Source organism: Vanessa atalanta, chromosome 19 (assembly GCF_905147765.1).
Source record: "Vanessa atalanta chromosome 19, ilVanAtal1.2, whole genome shotgun sequence".
Taxonomy (NCBI): Eukaryota; Metazoa; Arthropoda; class Insecta; order Lepidoptera; family Nymphalidae; genus Vanessa; species Vanessa atalanta.
Genome location: NC_061889.1, coordinates 6,773,463 through 6,796,339, shown reverse-complemented (window position 1 = coordinate 6,796,339; position 22,877 = coordinate 6,773,463). Strand labels below are relative to the sequence as shown.

Genomic DNA, 22,877 nt, shown 5'->3' with positions numbered 1-22,877 from the left:
GTTGGTCACTGGTACACTAATAAAGTTGTATGACGTTTGGCGAGTCAAGCGTAGCTGTCATTCACACCAAGATAATAAAGTTGATTTAGTTATTTTGCAGTGCGACACTCTATCTCGATATAAAATTAATCTAAGAAATACTCTCACACACTCAATATATTATTGATTATTATGAAATATTATAATAAGATCATTGCGGACTCTTACGGAGAATGTGTAATGTAGTAGGAGAGAGAAAGGTTTAACTTCTTTACTAATGTCTTTCTTTAATAGTATTTTTTATTTTAATGTATATAGTAAATATTATACACAATACTATAAACACACAAACTCGCACACACACATTTACACTTGCACGCACACGAACACCCACGCGCGCGCACTTCCACACACTGTTATTATTATGTCTTAAAAGAAGGTACATATTACAGGCGTATTTTTTGTCGTTATATATCGTCATAAGTAGTTCGGTTACAGCCCTTAGATTTCTCACCGCTGTGCAAAGGCCTCGTTCGGATACGATACGATACGAGCGCCATTAATTTTTGTTTGTTTGTTTGTTTGTTTGTTTGTTTGTTTGTTTGTTTGTTTGTTTGTTTGTTTGTTTGTTGTAAATTTATTAGAACAGTAAAACTTATTTCTATTTTATATAAAAAATAAAAATAGTATGTTTATTTGTTAATATTTCATTAGGAAGGAGATATTTAATTTTAATTAATCATTGTTACTATAATGTTTATTACAGTTAAAAATATAACGACTTCAAGACAAGTGTCAGTAAAGTTAAGCGATTCGTGTTATCTTTAGCCTTTGAACGGATGATCAAACGAACAATAATATCATTGTTTATCGTAAAATTATGACGGCTTTTTAAATCATACGGAAGTGGTATTAACCGTTTCTAGTTAATAATGTTACTGCGAGAGATCCAAGACTGTCAATACAAATACATATAATTTTAGGTGATATTACGTTATATCTAATCGTAGATAATGTGTAATTTGTGTAATGTATGAAAATGTCCCAATTATCTAACCGTTACTATATTTACGAATAACGACAATAAATGGAAACAATCAAAATTAAAAAATAAAATACCAAGGAGGATGAATTGGAGTAACCTAATAGAATTGACTTCAAAGATTATTTGTATGTAATAAAGTTTCGAGAGGGGATATCGACTGTAATGAACTCTCGTCTCTATCGAGATTTCTCGTTCTTTGAAATCTTTTGGTTCTTCGAGTGCCAGAACTGCGCACAAGTTACACAAATCTGTTCGATGGCCTCGAAGTAAACGAACTATTCGAAACATGTTTACACTTTGAAAACTTTTATGTTGCATGGATTATGCTTGCGGTAAATTGTTTACTAACATATAAAAATTCAATCAACGATACGTATTTACGATAGACAATAAAAATAAATCTACCGTAATTAACCCTACCGTAAACAAATATACGCACACATATCTAATATATCTATAATTTACGTTCACCTAAATTTTAGTTTATTTTTTAATATTTTTCTATAAATACTTAAATACAGTCTTAGGCCTAATATCTGTAATCGCGTGATGGTAATATTCTTCAAAAAATGCGTTTGAATTAAAAACGATACAAAACATATTGTGCTTCAATTTATGTAACGCTTAAAAGTGTCAATTTAATAAATTTCACTTTAATCTGAATTGTGATTGGTCGATGGCAGCTGATGACGTAAAAGACGACCAATGAGCGTTTCGTATTTAGTCAAATTAGTAAATCTGACTTTGACAAGTGACAATTTACGATAAAATTAATTTATATGATATTTAATATTAATAAAGCATGAAACATAACTCTTGTCTGTTATTATTTTAAACAAATTACACCATTAATTAATAATATTCAAGTGAAATCATAAATTGAATGGGAGGACACTAATGATCACCATTTTTAACACATTAAATAATTGAAGTATACGTAATAAAGCATCGTCTGGGGAGTGCAATTTTATAGACCCATTTGTAGAATGGAATAAAATCTCAGATGGAGGTGTGCCAATATCGTGACGTCATGTTAGGTCAGCCAGGTGGGATGTGCCAAGTGTTAATGAACTCCAACGTCGGATAATCTTTTCCCATTTTTGAAGACGTTAAAACGTACTTTTACTTCTTAAATTTGGGTAATTTAGTCAGTTTTTGTAAAGTGTCGTGATTGTTTGGTGACGAGGAATGTTTTTTTTTGCAATATTCATTTTTTTTTATTTGTATGAATTTTCACCACCCTTAACGTAGACTGACTAGCTGCCCACAAGCTTTTACAACGAAACGAAACATTCTAAAAACCCTATGTACTACTTAACTTATTATCTTTGTAGGCGGACGAGCAAATGAAGTATCTAGCGTTAGGTATGTGATAAACACTACCCATCGGCATTGGCTCTAAGAAATATTCCTTAGACCACCAAATTTGGGCACATATATGATATTTTACCCCCTGTGCCTTTTAAACTGTCTCACAATGGTGGTTGCCTGTCTGAGTACCTACTCAGACAGGCAAATACTGAGCTCTGTGTATCTCTTCATGCTTATAATTAGATTGGATGCCCTTTCGACGTGATCCCAGGGCGTTTAGGTCTTGTGCTTGAGGACGGCAAGCGAAATTACGTCCTTTTTAAGAAATGGGATAATGCTGTCAACTTAAACAGCACTGTAGTACTTATAATACTCATATAAAATAAAACAAAATATCTCATATTCTCGATCAAGGATGCAAACCTTGGACCCTATGAGCTGAAGCCATGCAACTAGACCATATAGGCGGTCGTATGTTAGGATAAGCTGTAATTAAACCGCGTTATAGAAACCATGATTAAGTTAGAGAGTATGAGCGCATAGAGACATTATTATCTTCATAAATTGTGCGTTTGGTTATAACAGCAACTTGTAGTTTAAATTTATGTCATGTTTTTTGCAGCGATTGCGCTGCAAAAATCAGGACCACGAAGTAAAATGTTATGTATATACATAGCATTTAACTTATGAAAGGGCTTTGATATACCCTTCCGGGTAGATACCACCAGGTATTCTACCGCCAAGAAGCAATACTTAATATTGTCGTGATTCGGTTTGAAGGGGTGAGTCAGTCAGTTACAGGCACAAGGGACATAATATCTTATTTCTCAAGGTCGGTTGTGCATTGGCGATGTAAGGAAAGGTTAATATTACTTACAGCGCCAATGTTTGTGGCACATTTGCCCATCCGCCTCTTGGCAAAACCGTTTCAAATCATTCCGTATAACAAATATCTGAATTTATGAATGGGTTCATCCTTGACTTTCGTAAAAAGGGGAAACGGAAATTCTAAACGGATATGTTTAGAATTTCGGGGTCATAATCAAGTTAATACCCATTTATATTTGGGATAAGACGGAACTGCGAGAAATATTACATTTACGAGTTTATTATATTCTACATTAATGAGCCATAATAAATCTGATATTAGTATTACGTTAAACGTCTTGTTATTAGCTAAATCAGTTAAAAATAGTTTTATTACAGACGTATCTATTAATCCGTGCCCACATCGTGTGCAATAAACAGTAACATGGCTGCAATATTTCAATACCTAGGTCTCGCATTCCGGACACTTTATCACGCTAGCTTACGATTAATGAATGTTCAATTTTAGGTTAAATTCAAATTTCCGTATCACAAACACATATTTTAGAAATACTTATTTATTCAGTTACACTTATATTATAATTATATATTTAATAAACTCATATATTGTTATTGTATCCGATTTCATAAAAATACGTGTAATCGATTTCAGAACGTAAAAAAATGACAAAACGTTTACGTCACTTTCATAGTGACGTAAATGTAATGCATAGATCATAACCAGTGATCGACGAATGGAAAATGACAAACCTAATTGTATATTTTTAATATTACAAACAAAAATTTTAACAAAAAAAAAAACCGACAAAACAAATTATTATGCACTAAAAAGTAAAAAATAATATTTGCGTATTCTTTCTTCTACAAGTTAGTAATCAACTTACTTTTACTACTCGTCAATGTGTAGGTACGATCTATGAATTTACCACGCGAGAAGATAGGTGGGTAGACTTTAAATCTAACCCAACACATACCTTCGGATAACAAACAATGATCAAAATATCTTTTAGAGTTCTCCTAAGTAAAATAAAATGAAAAATATTAGACTACTTAAAAGTCGATTTACGATAGTATAATGTAGTTTTTTATTTTTAATTTTTGAGTCTTGAAAAAAAAATACAGACCAATTGATAACCTCCTCCTTTTTGAAGTCGGTTAATAAAAGAGGTGCTGTATCGGTTTTTCATAAAACATAAATAAATTACTTTGACACGTGACTTTGATGTATTCTGCTTGCGTATCTTTATTTAACTCTTTGAACAGATGAATTAAGAAGCGAATATAGAAATTTATTCAATGATTGAATGCGTTTTGTCCGGTTTTACTGATATTATGTTAAAATAAGTATTGATCTACGCGATCATTTAACCCGGGGATTTTTAATCATTTGGTATGGTAGACAGTTGGTCGTTCCGACAGACGGGTGTCGAAAAAAGTTTTCAAAACCCGCAGCACCACCTAGTTAGTCTAATCTAACTCGTCCATCCGCTTAAACGCACTAAAAAAAAAATAACATTTAATTTGGACATACACGTAAATCGTAACGTAAAACTATATTATATACAGAGATAATCACTAATTATAGAAATTAATTAATGCAGTGGTTAATCTTTTATTTTATTGTTATAATGATATTAATTATATAACATTTATTTAATTGTACATTTTATTATGGTACTGATAATACGTATTTGATCCACTGTGTTTCATTAGCTGGTTTGTTTTATGTTATACTAGCTGTTGCGCGACTTCACTTGCATCTTATGGGTTGCCCGTCAGATTAAATTTCAGTTCATACTTGCTTCATACCAAATTCGGTGAAAGAGCAACAGACCGACAGACAGATAAAGCTAATATCCGTATAGATTATTTGCACTTTGCCTAAACTAAAACTATATAAACACATTTTTCTTACAAATCCAACGTGTATCGTACTAGAGGAGTTATTAAAGGCACATGCATCTCACTGCAGCCGTAATTGCAGTAAATATGGCAGCAACAGCGCCCACTGGCGATAAAATACACATATGTCGGAAAAGACGGTAGCGTTAGCAAAACAATTTTTTATTTCGCTACGGTTTTTTTTTGTCGTTATTTATGGTAGAAAAAATCGTGTCGTTTAAAAGTATTTATGGTAAGATATCGGCGAATTGGATTTGTCGATGTTGATGTATTTAGATTTATTATTGTGTTAATTATTATTACATGCAAATTATTCCAATGATGAATTAAAAATAGTAACTTCTGAATTACTGGTTTTTATGGTAGAAAATACATTCAGAACACGTACTAGATTTTAGAATTCAACTAAACCTTCTAAACTGACGATTCAAAGGAACTTTTGACAGCTTACGTGAATAAAGTATATTTTGATTTGATTTTATTGAATTGAATTATATAGTCAGGCGAAATTGGTGATGGTTTTATTAAAACTTTTCTATACTTGGTAAATATAGTCGAAATTGGTGTTCTCATGAATGTTAATGAAGTCAGATACAGCTTCGCATACAATCATAAGTCTTATCAAGATCTAATCATTGAATGAGTTTTAACAGCACAGGATGAAAAACTAAGAGTGTAATCTAATTTCATCCCAAATGTGCACTTTGTTGGTAAACTTAGTGAGTTGTAGCGGAGTTAATAAAGGCATTCTTCTCATTGCAATCGTAATTGCAGTAAATACAGCGGTAACACTGGCCGCAGGCGATAAACAAACACATAATTATGTAGTGAAACAGAGTACCGTCAGCAAAATAAAATATTTAAGGGATTTTTTTTTAATTCATATCAAATATCTTCGTTATGCTTAGAATGTTTTGGTGAATCAATGGTGTGTATATAATAATTGAATTCCAATTTAACAGATCTTTATATAAGTTTCAATTTATTAGTCGTTGTAGTGGTTTGGTCTTAGTGGTGTATAGTGTATATTAAATATGGATCATAGTCGAAGAGCGTGGGTTAAAATTGAGCAAGTACTATCTATTTGTATTTATACTTTATCTTATGAGTAAAGGTAAAAAAAAAATATCATAAGAAAATCAGCATATGACCGCACTTAATATATTAACTAGTTTAATTATAGGATATTAATGGTAACTTTAATAACGAAAAAATAGTCAAAACAAACCAAAAAGTTCGTATAAATATTAACTAAATCAAAACCTTTATCTGCTAACTGTACTGACGTAAAGACTCATGTAATTGTGATAGTAGATAATAAAACGTTGTTCTCACCATTCCCTCCATTATAGAGGTGACTTTAAAATAGTCTAGACGAATTTAAAATACCGTTTTATTTTGTTTATCTTGAATATAAGCACTCATGTAATGTACCAAAGTTTAATATTAAGAAGATTAAAATTGTTTGTTTGTTAAATATACATGTTAATACATGTTAGTATAAGTATTAAACTCTGATATATAGACACGATCTCTAAATATATATAATCGTTATAAACTAATATAATTTCGTATTTCCAATGTTGGAAAAGAGTATCTATTGAACTTTTAACATAGTTCTGTGAAATGATGATTCAAAAGTGCTTCTAAATGCCTACTTGGATAAAGAATATTTTAATTGATTGTACATGTGAATGCATGTATTTTCTGCTAGCTGAACACGCGGCTTTACCTGCGCGAAATTTAAACTTTACAATACTCTCGCCTGCGGTTACGCTCGCGTTTTAGTGGTCGGTTGTCAGGTATTATTCACACAATATAATTTAAAAATTATAGTCTATCTATCATTCTGATATAAGCTATATTATTGTAAAGTTTCATTAATATCAATCCAGTAATTTTTGCGTGAAAGAGAACATATATACAAACTTAAGTTCGCCTTTATAACATTTAAAAGGATAGCAAGATTTTCGGTTAAACTTTTATGTTCCAATAAAATTGTTGTATACACACTAGGGAGACTTTAATCCGACATATTCAGTTTTTCTCACTCACTCGATCTTGAGATGAAATATAAAATGTTACTTGCATGGGTTCAAGACCGCAATTTTCGATTAAGATTCTCGTTCTAATCACCACTGGCTTTATACAGCGAGATCCAGAATACGTGCGTTAAATAGGCAACAAGCCAAAAGTCGAATACGTTTGAATTAGACAATAACTAAAACGTGTCCAGAAATGTATTTCGTCGACAACTAATAATTCATCTAATTGCTTAATGGACTGAACGTAATGTATGTTATTTATTGTTAACTGACTTCCTAACTTTCTGACTACGTTTCACTTGGTTTGTTTTAAATAGAATTACATTTGAAAAAAAATGAAATTAAATCGATGTCTATAAATAGTATTACAAAGTAGCTCTCTGTGTCTGTCTGTAACTCCATTAACTTCTAATCTACTTGACGGATTTTGATGCGGTTTTACCCAAAAAACAGTTCTCGTACGTTTACACAGGTAACGCTGACTATATACATAAACACACTATACTAAAAAAAGAAGTTTTTTAAAAAGGACTACAGAAAAGTCCGCACGCAAAATCTGTCTATCTTTTAAACTTAACTCATAATATCTATAATAGATTAGTAAAACTCTATAGGTTATGCCCGAAGCATTTTTTTCCAAGTCATTATTAATCCTCATGCATAAAATTGAATTGGTTATTTGTGTATTAATAAAGCTTAACATGATTTCATTAATATGATTTATTGTTTGGTTAACATTGACTTATATACAAAGTAATGTGACAATAAAACACTTATATTTTAAGTCGCGGACAAAGTGACCGTTTTTTATATTTCTCATTTATAAAATCTTTTTTTGTTTCATATTATTTCATGTTAAAAATGTATTCAAACTTAGACCTTAACTATATACAAATAAGAATTAAAAATAATTACTGTAACATACTTATATAAACCATCAAATAAATAAAGTTTATAAAGGCCGGCAACGCACCTGTAACACCTGGTGTTGCAGATGTCCATGGGCGGTGCTAATCACTTTCCATCAGGTGAGCCTCCTGCTCGTTTGCCCCCTATACCATAAAAAAAAAAACAAATACATATATCTGCATCATCTTTTAAACGCGCACTTCTCTTTAGTTTATTAATTAATAAGTTAATTAAAGATAACATTAAACGAAAAGCCACCAAAGAAATTCAAAGATATTTAATACGTACACTTTCAATCGCTTTATTTATTAAAGCAACAATCAATCAATAGTGTACAGTATTATCTTAGTAAAATATAGTTTATACTTTTATATGGATATTTTTAATTTCAATTTCATTCCTGTCCGTTTCATTTATAAGCGATAGAAAATAAATTATTAGGATGTCGCGAACAATAATGACCTCTTAGCAGTAAGTAATAACAGATGCAGTAGCTATTATGGTATGTTTTTTCTACTTACTTTAAAGGAAATAACGCTGATGCAAAATGTATCATGAATTAAATATTATTTATGTATTATATAATTTGATTGTCTCGTTGGTCTTGTCTAGATATAAGTCCGCAAATCACTGGGTTCAAACCCAATTGAGTGGATAAAAGTTATTGAGTTTTTTTGTCGAAAAGTATCAGCTTTTGCAGCAGTTTGGAAGTTGGAAGTTTGTCCGTAACCCTGCGTTGGATTGCACGTAAAGCCGTTGGTCCTGCGTCTGAACTCTTTCTGGTCGGGTCAGATTTGTTCTCCCATCGGGTTATCATACACATATATCATGGCACACACTTATGGCCGCCGCCGATTGGTCGCCGCGCCCGTAATCGGTTGGGACAACATCACCATCGTTATTTAACCATTTCTAGAATTTGTCGAATAAAAATGATTTCACAAGCTTTTGTTTATAGACAGCTTTTAGTATGTGGGGGTCATTTTTGTTACTGTTTTTTAGGCCAGTTCTATTTAACCGCCTGAACTGAAATTTTTTTCTTTGTGCTGGTGACAAAAAAAACTAGTATAAAATAAGTACGAAATCATTATATAAATATCTAAATAATAACATTGCATTACGAGGAATTCAAAAATAAATACAAAAACATGTATAAAATATATTTTTATAACTTTAGTTTTAACCGGCTAAATTTTTATGTTTCGTTATGTTACACCAATATTTTATGTTCGATGTTGTAACTAGTTATGTTACAAATCGTTTTATAAAAGCATGTAACGTTAATAATAAATACAATACCCCCTACATACAAACAAAAAAAATTACCTCTGTATAATAATAGTATTTCCATAGACCATACATAATTAAATCATATTTAAATAATGAAAAAAACGGGGAACCCCTTTTTTCATTATTTAAATAATTTCCTCAACTTTTCGTTGGAACTGTTAATTGGAAATTAATTTAAGCACATCACACTTTCAAATAATAGTAAATTGTGTTTGTTTGTATTTAGACGATAATATGCAAAAATAATGTTTGAATTAAAAAAAAATATATTGGTAGAAAATTACATGTCTTATTTTTGTGCGAAGGCGAAGGGGCGGGATGCTAGTTTATTATATGCATGGACCGCAGTTACATATACAATGACATCTAACCTTATTCATATTCCTAAATACTATTATCATTCCCCTTCCTTCGTTATTATTGCTGTCTTCAGCACGAGAGCTGACAACACTATGGATATTAGTATCATATATGTTCCATTTAACGGGTAACATCAATTCTGTGTACTGTGAAGTACAGTGATTATTGAATCATGATCAACTGGCGTATTAATTGTTAGCAATCTGATGTTGCCATTCGAAATTGCCAATGATAATACCCACTGAGACAATGACTGTCGTGTATCATTATTTATTTACACAGACACATGTTTACAAAAATAAAATCACAAACCAATAATGTTTTCGCAAATAAATAAAATATAATTCATAATATATTTTTGAGACGGTAACAATTAAAATAATAAATTAATAACAAATTATAAAATAAAATTAAATTTTATGCAATGACCTTTATTCATTGCGTAAAAAATACTTTAATTATAAATTGTTTTATATTTAATATTATAAAATGATATAGTCCATAGACCATACTATACTAGTATAAGTTTATTCAAGTGCTGGTAGGGCTTTGTCTAAGACTGGGCTACCAACTCATCTTATATTTTTCTGCCAAACAGCAATATTTGGTATTGTTGTGTTTGGTTTGAAGGATCAGTGAGCCACTGTAATCTCAATCCGTATTAGTAATATGTGGAAAGATATATTTTTCTTACAGTATCAATGTCCATATGTGGTGGTGACCACTTACCATCTGGCGCCTCATTTACTAGTCCGCCATAACCAAATCAGTCAAGACATAAGTAGCGTCACTCATGATACGATAACCATTTTTCCGGACTGTTTATCGTTATTAAAGTCAATCGTTTACTGAACGAAAGTTGCTCAAACTAAAAGATACAAAAACACAGTTATCTAGTAACTTTATAGATATAAATAAACGCCCGAAAAAACAGGACGCAGGGCGTTTGGTTAAACGTGTTAACCCAGTATCGGCGAATACATTGCTTAACTCGACAGCGAGTGTATTAAAATATTTTTAAGTATCTTATTATTTTTAAACATCTCCAACAAAATACAGTCACATAAATGATGCTTATTAGAAATTCATAATTAAAATAAAGTCTAGTAAGATCTCAGGCAGTCTAGTTAGCAGGAAAGGTGACCTTTACCCAGAACGGTTACTGATAGAAAGAAAACAAGTTTAACCTTGTGATATAATTTAATGTTATTTTGAGCGGACGTTAACGTATTTTGTTAACAAAGGCAAACAGATGTTTCCTGTAAATAAAAGTATTTGCAGTCTGTAAGATAAACTCTCTTTAAACAAAACGTTTTCGTTTTTGTTTATAATACGTTTTTAAAATGTCGATGTTAATATTATATATTTATTATATTTTGAAGGTGCAAAATAGATAGTGTTTTCAAACAAAGATTATAATTTTCGTAATAAAATTAAACTGTTTAAAATATTTTTTAATCTATACCATATCTATTACTAATTTGAATTCGAAAGAAACTCTGCTATTGTTTTAGAAACCACTGAACCGATTTTGATGTGAAATTTGGTATCAAGCAAGCTTGAACCTCAAGAAAAGACAATGCCTAAGTAGTTCGTCAGGTGTAAGGCATAAAAAGTTTTATGCCCAACCCATAAAACGCGAACGAAGCCACGGGCGACGGCTACTTACTTTTATTATAAATATATATATAAACATTAATTAAATACTTTTTTTCGATCTCAATTTTAAAATATTCGAATAGCTTATAAGTAATTTGTTATTATAATACTTACAAAGGTAGCAAATTACAATATTTCGATAAGATATCTAAAATCCGCGAGATATAAAAGACAATTTATTCAAAACCATTTATACCATCGAGCAACGTGCGATCATATTATACGAGGTCTACTGCCGCAGGAAATCTCATCCGAACGAACTTATCCCGCCAGCATTTGCCTTTCAAACTATGAGATTTTTCCGCAATCTCGGTCATTATTTCGTATAACATACGGCCTCCACGCAGGTCTATTCGGAGCCAACAACCAATGTGGATATTTCTTCCTTCACTCTGGGCTATATTTTATCGAAAGTATCTTTTAAACCGGGCGCAAATCGCTCGCATGTCCACTGCGATGTAAAATGGCGTGGCGCGAGCGTGGCGCGTCCGATTTATTAGAGCGCTTTTATTTTTAGGTTTCCCTCGCGAAAAAAATAGTTTATTACACGGATCTTTCCATTTGCTTATGCATGAAAGCTGGATAACTCTTTGATCAGGGTTAATGCTCGTATCTTGTTGGATTGCTGCCTAATGCTCACTTGACACGCATGATTTGTTTGTTTTTTTTGGGAACTCGTTAGAAATAAATGCACTAATGCAAACATGATTTGATATTTGATTTAGAAATATCATGCAACTGATAGTTATCCTTCGAAATGAGTACTGATATTATGAATGCGAAAGTAACTCTGTCTGATACGGCTTAATTACTGAAATAGATGATATTTGGAATGAAGAAAGCTTGAACCACAAGGAAGACCTCTTTATATGTAAAATCTATGACCCCCCCTAAAACGCGGCGTGTATATGATAAATCATAAATGAGATAGTATATTTTAAAATAAGTTTCAATTTTTTTATACAGTAATAAGTGAACTTGAAAAGTAGATACCCAATATAACAATACAATAGTACCCAAAGAGCTGGTATGAAAAGCAGAAGTTTCAATGTTGTCTGTGTGTTGATTTCACTGATCGAGGATTTGTAACCTAATATTGTACGGCCAAATGATTTCGATGTACTCGGCTTTCAAATCGATAATTGATAACTTTCACGAACATTTCTACAATATCTCATGATATTGTTAAATTTTCGTACAGTTATAATTTCATAATTGAATTTATTATTTACGTCTTGACCCTGTGATTTGTAACAATATTATAACGATTCGTTCAAATTATACAAATGGCCTCAATGTGAATTGAAATATAAAAATATCTTCTATAAATACAAATCATGACCTCGTGGAATGGTGGCAAGAATGCTAGTAACATCTCCCCGTTGAATCGGAATTCCGATTCTCTGTACGAAAAATGAACCAGTCACTAGAATGAACCCTTAGTATAATTTGGATAGAAAAGTATTCTTCGTATACACATTTTTTATGAAGAAGCATTAATGTTTGAATGATTTTATTATAAAGAAGTCGGAAACATTTAATGTTGCTTATTTGAAATAAACTGATGCGCGTAAAGGTGCAAGGATGAAAGTGAAACTAAACATCGCTGAAACCCGGATGTCGGCAATGCAATGTACGCGAGTTTGAGAAGTTTACGATTTCTGAAAACGAGATCTATCCATCTGAATTGTTGCTATTTTAGTTTGGAAGGAATTTATTTGTTTTTATGACTTGAATGATGTTGTTATTTAATGATAGAATGCATTGTATTCATTTTCAATGAACTTGTTCAAACAACTTGTATCGTAATTTGACAAGGTCAAGTTAAATGAAACGGTTCAGGAAGTTACATTATAAATTAAACTAATTATCGTTTATGAAAATTAGCCAGCGCTTTTTTCTCATCTCTTGTATTGTGTATATACCATGTTTTCATTTCTTGATCACGTCTAAAGTAAATCTGTCTGTATGGATGTACCTCATCACTACTAAACTGATCGTAATATAATTTGACATATGGTTAGTCTGTAAACTGAAAAAGAATGTTAAGTTTAGTTAATTCCAATCAACAATTAAATCTAAGATTTAATTATTTATTATTTCTTCTTCGATCATTATGTATCCATTCAATTTACTAATAGATCAGCTGAACTGTACGCTATTAATAGTTTTTTATATATAAATTAGAAAAAAAAAAAAAAATTATTTATTATATTATTATTAAGAATACCACTTTACTACTTATATACACTTTAACTTTACTTCCAAACGTTGACTTTCATAACGCATTTTATTCCTCAAATCAATTTCGGTTCGATTATTTAAGCTTTCGACCAATGATATCCGGTAATTCTTTATCAAAATTTGTTCATTGATCCGGTAATTCTTTATCAAGATTTGTTCCGTGATATCATAGAGAAAAATATAGCACAAAAATAAAATGGATAAAGCCGCGTGTTACCTAAATTATATATATAATAGGTTTTAGCAAATCAAAACGACTTTTCATATCCAATATCATCCTTAGATGCAAAAACATATGCAAATCGAATCATATAACAAATATTGTATATGAAAAGTTAATTCTGTACCGCTGTGAGAATTATAGTGGCCATAAATCCGAGAATTTACGTATTTTGGCACGAACAATAGCAACGTAAGTAGTTTACGTTCAATCTAATTGTCCAATGACGTTATTAATGTTTTATTTGTATTTTAAATATTTACAAATTAAAAGAAGGATAACAAAAATGTTGCTATTTCCTCAAAAAATCTCTTTATTCCCTGTTCTTCAACTGCCGCGGTTCCCAAAGGTTCCATTAAGTCTAAAAATCTACACAGTTGTATGCACAAGCGTTACCGTGGCATCTTTCGATGGGACGGAGAGGGTACTGCTGGTTTTCAGTGGATATCACGGCCCTCAGTTTTTTTTCATCTCACTGTAAAAACTCGTAACGCGTTTCCTACATATGAAGTGGATACACTCGCCGGTGCCGTGAACGCGTGTTGCGACCTAGTGCACCGGAAACTGGCGGTACCCTCTTTTTCCCTTTTCGGGCGTCACGGGGCCGCTTACGCATGCTACCGTGACGCCCTAATGTGTTAAAAACTGGAAAAGCACCACTGAATTTTCATAACTATATTATAACACATATTTATATAAATGTATATTATATAAATAACTACCAACGACGGAAAATAACAGTATATAAAAATTCCACAATAACAAAACAATCTGTTGCTTAACAGATCAAATCTAAATCAACGCTGAACACGCTAATAAAACTGTCTTATTGCCGAATAATTTTATTTATTTGTCATTGCGATATGCATGCGTTTTAAAAACATTGTTTTTAGAAGATACAATCAAAGAAATGAAATTGTTTATTTTTTAAATTCTAATTAATGCTTGGCATGCGTTGCATTCTCTTTAAACTTTATTATACGCAATTATCTGTTACGCCTCGCTTGCTACTTACACTGTGCCAGCAACCTTCTGGCACGTGCCAACAACAACTGTACAATGTTTCAATTCAATCGAAAGCTTGAACGGAAATAACTTACAAGAACTATCACTAATTAAAATTCCTATTAATATTATAAACGCGAAAGTATCTCTGTCTGTTAACTCTTCACGCTTAAACCGATTTAGATGAAATTTTCTATGAAGATGGTTTGGGTCCCGTGGAAGGAGATAGGTTAGTTTTTATATCGGAAATAATCCTTTAAAGATGATCAATGTTTGAGTAGGGGTAAAATTGAGGTTGCATGTGTGTGTGTGTTATAAATGATACATTTCGATAGTTGTACCTATATATACAAGATTATTTTTTACTTTTTATTTTGATGTTTGTTTACTTGCTAGTAAGACGTTTTGTAAGGCCATATATGTACCATTGATTAATTACATATCGTTTAACGGTAGTCTTACTTAGTTGTTATGGTTTGTAATGTGAGTCGGTGAAATTACAGGCGGACTATATAATATAACACAAGCGATAGATATTAGTGCTGTAACATATATTAACCATTCCTTACATGAACAATGCGCCAACCACCATGGGAACTAAGATTATATGTCTCTTGTGACTGTTACAATGACCCAATCTTTATAACTTTCATATCGGAACACAACAATACTGAGTACTATTGCTTTTCGATAGAATAAATGATGAATATGGTGGTAATTGTGGTGGTGATGGTGGTACCCAGACGGGCTTGCACAAAGTTCACTACCAAGTCATATGGACTCCTCGTTACCATCTTCCAAGAACCCCCACGAACGATATAGAAAGTTTAATTTAATATTATTTAAAAAAAATACTCACGTCTTATATAATATAGCTTGTAGTTTTAGAATTAATATATCTTATATGTTATGTCTATATGTTCAATTTATTTCCCGTATATTATTATGAAGTAGTTTAAAAAAGTTTTTATTTATTGTTCGGCGGAAAAATATTTGATGAGGTACCCAGACGAACTTTAACAAAAACATACCTTCAATTGTACATAACTTTCTCTTATTTTAGTTTTATCTATTTCATAGAGTTAATTTTATTTCAAAAGTTTATATGTAATTAATTCTACACTCATTAATTAACGCGACGCCATTAAATAACAGATTTCATGACGATTTTATTGTTATTATCACGATTTTTGATCCAAAATATCCGATTAATAATGCACCGAAAACCGTCAAATGAAGGCAACGCTTAATTTTATTAAACCATTTTCCGATAATGTTGGATTTACATCGAATTAAAAACAATATGTGAATACGATAAAAGTAATTCAATATTTCTTGTCGAACGTTCGTTATATTTCATAATATAATTAATCACGTAGGAAATTCTATTAAAATCATGCTAATGTACAAAGAAGACTTCGTATTACGAAAGTAATTGTATTAGTGTTATTTTCCCGGTCGCGTGGGCTTATTTACGTTGACTTCGTGATATTGATCAGTGGCTATTAATAATAGCCTTCATCTCTACGTCTCGACGGCTGAAATCTGTGAGTCTAATGCAGTAATAAACAAACACATTCAAATTAATATTAGTGAGGATGTTGCCAGTGAATCGTATCAGGTTGGAGAGAAGTGTGCAGCGCTATCTGGCGGCGACATTACAAACGATTCATATAAAAAAACTTATCTAAATAAATAAATATTGGACAACATCACATACATTACTCTGATCCCAATGTAAGTAGCTAATGCACATGTGTTATGGAAAATCAGAAGTAACGACGGTACCACAAACACCCAGACCCAAGACAACATAGAAAATTAATAAACTTTTTCTACATCGACTCGGCCGGGATTCGAATTATGGGACCTCACAGTAGCGTTCCCATGAAAACCGGTAAATTAAAATATACATATATTATATCAGTACAAATTGTATGTTTCATGGAGTAACAGTGCAGAGTTTCGTCTTATGGTCTCTACTGGTGATTGATGACATTATTTACACAAATAATGCTATTCTTGCCACAGTTCAGTTTCCACGCGGTCATAACTTGTAATTAATTACTCTTAATTTTAATTTATATATTAAGCCACAAATGTAAAAAATGCTTATGTAAATAAATGTATATGTAGAAATATTTCCGACAACTAAAACAAAAAATTAATCAGGATAATATTGTTAGTGTTCGTATTATTGTTTTTGATTTCGTGCAATTCCGTTAATGAACCATATAAATGGATGATCAGTTTCATTTAACACGAGCTACTGGTTAAATAAATAGTATACTTTAATAATTGTATACTGGTTAAATGGTTTCAAGCCAAAATATCTCTCTGCCAGTATTAGTGGTGATATATTGTACGCCAGTTATTTTTCCTTAGCGAATTTTCACACTTTTTGTCGGTCATTTGAACTTTTAATTGTATAAAGACACAACATGTTACCATCATATTAAATGGATAAGTCAAGGCAAATTGTAAATAGCAGACGACTATATGGGTCCGAGTTGTTGTAAATCATTAATTTGTAATTAGTTGCTGGCACAATTGTCGTAATATCACTATAATCAATAAAATTTGACGTCATCTTTAAATATAAAAAACACTCCTTTTTTAACGCAAATCAAACAAAAACTTCTGAATATTTTGACATGAAATTTGTACCATTATATTCAGCTTGCTTCAGAGAAGGGAGTATGTAGATCTTTAGTTAAATGCTATATGTATTTTATATATTTATTATTTAACGTCACCATGGCAACGCGTTACTGGGTCTTCTAGTTAGTAAAAACAATGTATCTGACTATACAGAGAACGATTGATTTAATATGTTTGATTTTATTATTGGCATAAGTTATTTACGGTATTATATAGGTAGCCGTCGTTACAAAATACTTTTGTCTTCTTTTTATTATTGTGAAATTATAGATGACAGAGAGAAGCAAGTGCTAACGCTACACATAATTCGTAAGCTAAATAATATTCAAATATATTATTTGTTTATTTTTTCAATAGGCAAAATAGCAAACGTGTAAACGTGTGTAAATTATTCTCATTTTGGCGAAGAGCCTCGCCAAATGTTTCCTCATTCAATAAAAAAAAATTGTTAATTGTATGAAAATAAAATAATATTTATAACCAAACAAACGCTAGGTCAGACCGATAAATAGTTGGGGTTTCCTGTCGAATAATTCTCAGTAACAGCCCGGAGTCTCGAAGTTGGAAGAGTATACGTCCTGTGCCTCAGAAAGTTTGTGAAGCCGTTGGTCCTGCGTTTATAATCTTTCCGGTCGCGTCGGACGTGCTGTTCCCTCAGATTATGAGTAAGGAAATAGAGTGCACCTATGTTTGCGCCCACATTTATGCACTATAATATTTCCTACGTAGTTGGCTGGTCTCTCTTAAAATGGCCAGTATGGCCGAAATCTGTTAGGACGACATGATCATCATCATCTCATGATATTTTAAAGAAATACATATCTATATTTTAATGTTAATATTTATTTTGTGACAATACTTTTATGACCCCTTTGTATACATAGTAAGGCATCTACATTTCTCAGAAGAACAAGAAATTCGAACGGGAATAGATTACTTTTGTCACTATGTTTTGCGAAAGTATTAAATAACATAATCACTAAAGGATTATTATATTTTATATTTCGAACTATAATCCTCTACGTGAAATAGACTTCTCCCAACGTGAGCTAAGTTCCCGGTTCTGTGACTTCCATATTTATACAGGTTCCAATCCTTCTTTAAAACAGTCACAGTATATTTAAGGTACAGGAGATTCGTGCAAGTTGTACCTCATCGTAAGAGAGATAGGAATAAGATATCTTTGATATTTTATTTTAATTTGAGCGTAACTGAAAAAAAAATCATTCATTGTTGTTTTTGGTATCTATTATATTTTTAATATGAATTTTAATGTATTTTTATTTTTTACAGGATGTCTTCTGAAGAGGAGTCAATTAAGACAGAAGTGAAAGTAAGTAAATATATGAGATAATTTCTTTAAATTATAACGAAAATTAACATTACATTACAACAGTAAGTTTTTTTTATGTATTTAATTACTAATATTGCATTCACATCATATTATTTATAATATTCCAATTCTATCGCCTTATACTCTATCTAAACTTTATTTAATTTATTCAATATTCCATGAAATAAGAGCTTAACAGGTAAAAAATATAATAGTAATAATATTTTAATAGAATGGTTAATTTTGGAAAATTACGTGATATTTAAAACTAATGTTGTAAATGTTTCGTAGAGCACAGTTCTGAGAGATAATTATAATCCGATCAGAAAGATAATTCAAACAGTATACCCATATTAATTGCATGTACAATAATATAATTGATATATTTTATTTTATCGTAATAAATTACAAAATCGTTAAAGAGGTTAAAATAATAATATTGTAAGCTTTTTAAAATTTATTCCACTCTGGTGAAAAATCATGGGTTTCTATTAAAATTTATTTAAATTTAGCAATTAATATATTCAAATATATTTAAAAAATATATCTAATATATGGAAGACACATATAAATATATTATACAAAATTTAAAAATTCCTACTGCACAAAACATGGAAGAAGAAGAAAGAACGCTAGTAGCATTTACTCGTTGAATCGTAATTCCGATCATCTGGGCGATATAAAAACTAGTCAAGATTAAGTATACATGAGCTTGGACTCAGTATATACAGGATATTTGTATTTAATTATATATAATTATTACATTTATGAGATTGATGAATAATCTTAGCAACTTAATTTCTCGTCGGTTCTCAAAAGAAATTTCCGAACCGCCTTAGTTTATCTTTTAAAATGACTGTAGAATGAGTGAAAATGGGGTCAAACAAAAGTATTCACCCCATGTTGCTCGTTTTTCTCATGTTGTTGTAAGGAGTAAATATTCACATATATTTAAAAAACGACGATATTTGTCACATGGTATCCATCGCCTTTATCTAAATAAGTGTGATTTAAAATGGTTATACTAAAATATAAGAAATGGCAGAGTTGCAATTGTATTAAAGGAAATACTGAGAAGGTACTCAGGCTATGTACGCTGTCAAAGAGACATATATATTTTTAAATAAACCCCCATCTCTTCATTTCCTTTATGACCTGACAATAACTGATTTTATAAAAGGAAATTACTCTTTTTTATAGTATATTTTTCTCCTAATACGTTGGCACTGATTAAAAATTGCACAGTTTTAATATACGTTAATTTTTAATAAGGAAATTCCGACACGAAAGGTTTGTTAAAGGATTACGAATAACTAAAAAACCTCATGAACTACGAGTAATTACGTAACATGGACGAAAAAAATGCTCACATAAAAATATTGGAATATAGTACAGAATTAGTATTTAGTATTGTAATAACATATTAATAAATTAATTGCTCTAAAATTATTAATTAATTTAGTGTTTTGAACCAATATGTGTTAGTGTGTTAGTGGTTAGAAACCGTGCATCTCTACCGAAGATTGCGGGTTTAAACCCAGGCAAGCACCGCTGAATTTTAGTGTGCTTAATTTGTGTTTATAATTCATCTCGAGGTCGGCGGTTAAGGAAAACATGTGAATCCATCAACCCGCATTGGAGCAGCGTGGTGAAGCATATTCCCAACCTTCTCCTCAAAAGGGAGAGCAGGCCTTTGCCCAACAGTGGGACATTTACAGGTTTACAAATATATTTCATCTTACATATATAATGAACGAGAAATATATTTAGTCTAATACGAAGAATAAAATTTCAATAGTAATCATACGAAAGGTTAATGAACTTGCAATTCCAAACTTGAAACAGAAACAAAACATGGAACAGATAAAATAAACATTAGTCAAATCAATTATCTATGGTTTCTGAGAAGGGGAAAATACAGTTATTAAACATATCTCATATTGAAATATTGGTGAAGCTTAAAATATAACGCGATGGAATGAACAGGTCAATGGACTTTGGATTACAAACGTCTTGTTGTCTTTCGAAATGATATATAAACATATTTATTACATTTAAATATAAGTATTTTATTTGTTTGTGATCGTTGTACAGATTAAATACATTTTTGGATCATAGCCAATGAAAAATGGATAATCTTCTTTAGCGGATTCACATTTTTCAGATGAAAATTTTATCCTTAAGACACTGTGGAAAATATTTTTGAGATATAAACAATGTCTATTTAATGACATCCCTAAATATTATTTGACATTTATTATGTCTGATGTACGATCAATGAATATTATATATTGACAGCGTGCTGTTTTAAAATATGCACTTATTACTAAACAGTTTGTTAATAATAAGTGATTGAACGTATACTTTTATTTTCCTAAACGGCGGGAAGTAAAATAAACTATTTGTTTATGTAATTTCTAAGAAATAGGCAAAGGCAACCAACATACTGGAGACATCGTAAAATATAAGATGGCAAGTTTGAACTCACTAACGTATTATAGTGCTTTGAAAGTTTAGTTTAAGCAAATCATCGTATTAAAAAAAAAAATTACTTGTTTTTCTTAAATAATCAATCGTTTAAATGTAACCATAACGTTTTTGTGACGATCCGCCCAAGACAAATTGTAGACAAGGCGCCCGTTAATATTGGGGTCGCGACCAAAATACATGGCGGTAGCGAGCGAACGGCAGTAGGCGGCAGGCGGCGCACGCGCCGACCGCGCGCAACAATTCCCGGATTCAAATCCACTGGCTCATTTACTATCCCTGTACTATATTTAACTTCTACTGAATAATTTGCATGTTCCATCTCAAAAAGTTGTCATTTTCTTAAGTTACAAGTGACGTGAAACATAAACAGTTAGTGTTGTATCTGGTTAGTGAATTGTATAAATGTGTTCGCAATACGAATAACCCAAATATTCATGACGTTACAGTACAGGAAGTAAATGTAATAATTTACCGTTAACGTCGACTCTAGTGAGTATCTCATATCTATTTTTTACTGTACTTGTCAATTTGCCAAATGGCTTTCTAGCTTTCGACGTTATTTATACCGTAACAGTTAAATCGAATAGATTAATGTTAGTTATGTTTAATACAATACCATTGTAAAAACTCCTTTCAGCAAGATGAATACTCCGCCAGCTTTATACGGAGCTATGAATAAAGAACGTAAGCCTTTCACATATACGCCAGGAGGACTGGATCTCTCAGAGATTAAGTCCGAACGGATGGCTAAGCGATTAATGAGAAATGCTATGAGCGAAGGAGTTTCAGAGACGCCAGCTCAAACTCTTAAATCTCCTCCGGTCACTCCTGGTACGATACCGAATTTCAATTGCTTACCGGTGCAAGTTTTTCCTACATTTCAATTACCAGCTAATCCCAAGTCTTTACTGAAAACAAGGAGTATATCAGATGCACCTAAAGTTCTTCCACCAAGTAATATTTCTCCAGTATCTACACTTCCAACGAATAAGTACGGTAATGATTCGTGGCGAGAAATAAACAAACCTTCGTCGGAGTTGTCTAATAACAATATAAGTTCTAATTATAAACCGGCTGCAGTGCATGATTATAAGAAAACAACTAGTAATCCATCTAAGATACTACCAAGTTACGGTAGCTACGATAATACAGATATTACACTGCCTGAAATAAGTTACGATGCTAAATATTTTCAATCTGAACCTCAAGGAACAATCAACGAGATCGGAATAAAAAGCGCTGGTTCTGAAGAAAAGACTCGGCAATATGAAAACTCTCAAGTATATAATCCAAATATTTTACTAAAGAATGCTACTGATAATGAAATAAATCCAGTATCCAGTATCAGTATCCAGTTAACATCTACTCCATTGCAAGATGTAGCGACAAATAATTATGAACAGGTCGATTTAAAATTACTGTGCTCTTATTATATCTGTATTTATATGTCTGTTTACATTGTATGCTATACGTATTTACTCTACAATATTAAAGAATTCAAAAGAATGCACTAATACTAATTGTGAGTTTATTAACTTTTCTTATTACTTTAAATAAATTCTAAGCTTTACTGTTACTATAACATTTTCAAAATAT

General features: G+C 31.4%; 1 protein-coding gene across 3 annotated transcripts in view; it reads left to right on the top strand.

Moving 5' to 3' along the window:
* The window catches only part of LOC125071258 (interaptin-like), a 31,847-nt gene that overhangs the window by 4,297 nt on the left and 4,673 nt on the right, over positions 1–22,877 (top strand). For 2 of the 3 annotated variants that reach the window (XM_047681396.1, XM_047681395.1), the window contains exon 2: positions 18,752–18,791. In XM_047681396.1, coding sequence (XP_047537352.1) covers positions 18,753–18,791 — 39 coding nt within the window. In that variant the 5' untranslated portion in view covers position 18,752. Of the gene's footprint in view, positions 1–18,751; positions 18,792–21,472; positions 21,771–21,918; positions 22,685–22,877 lie in introns of those variants that run through there. The other variant, XM_047681394.1, reaches the window with a different exon arrangement.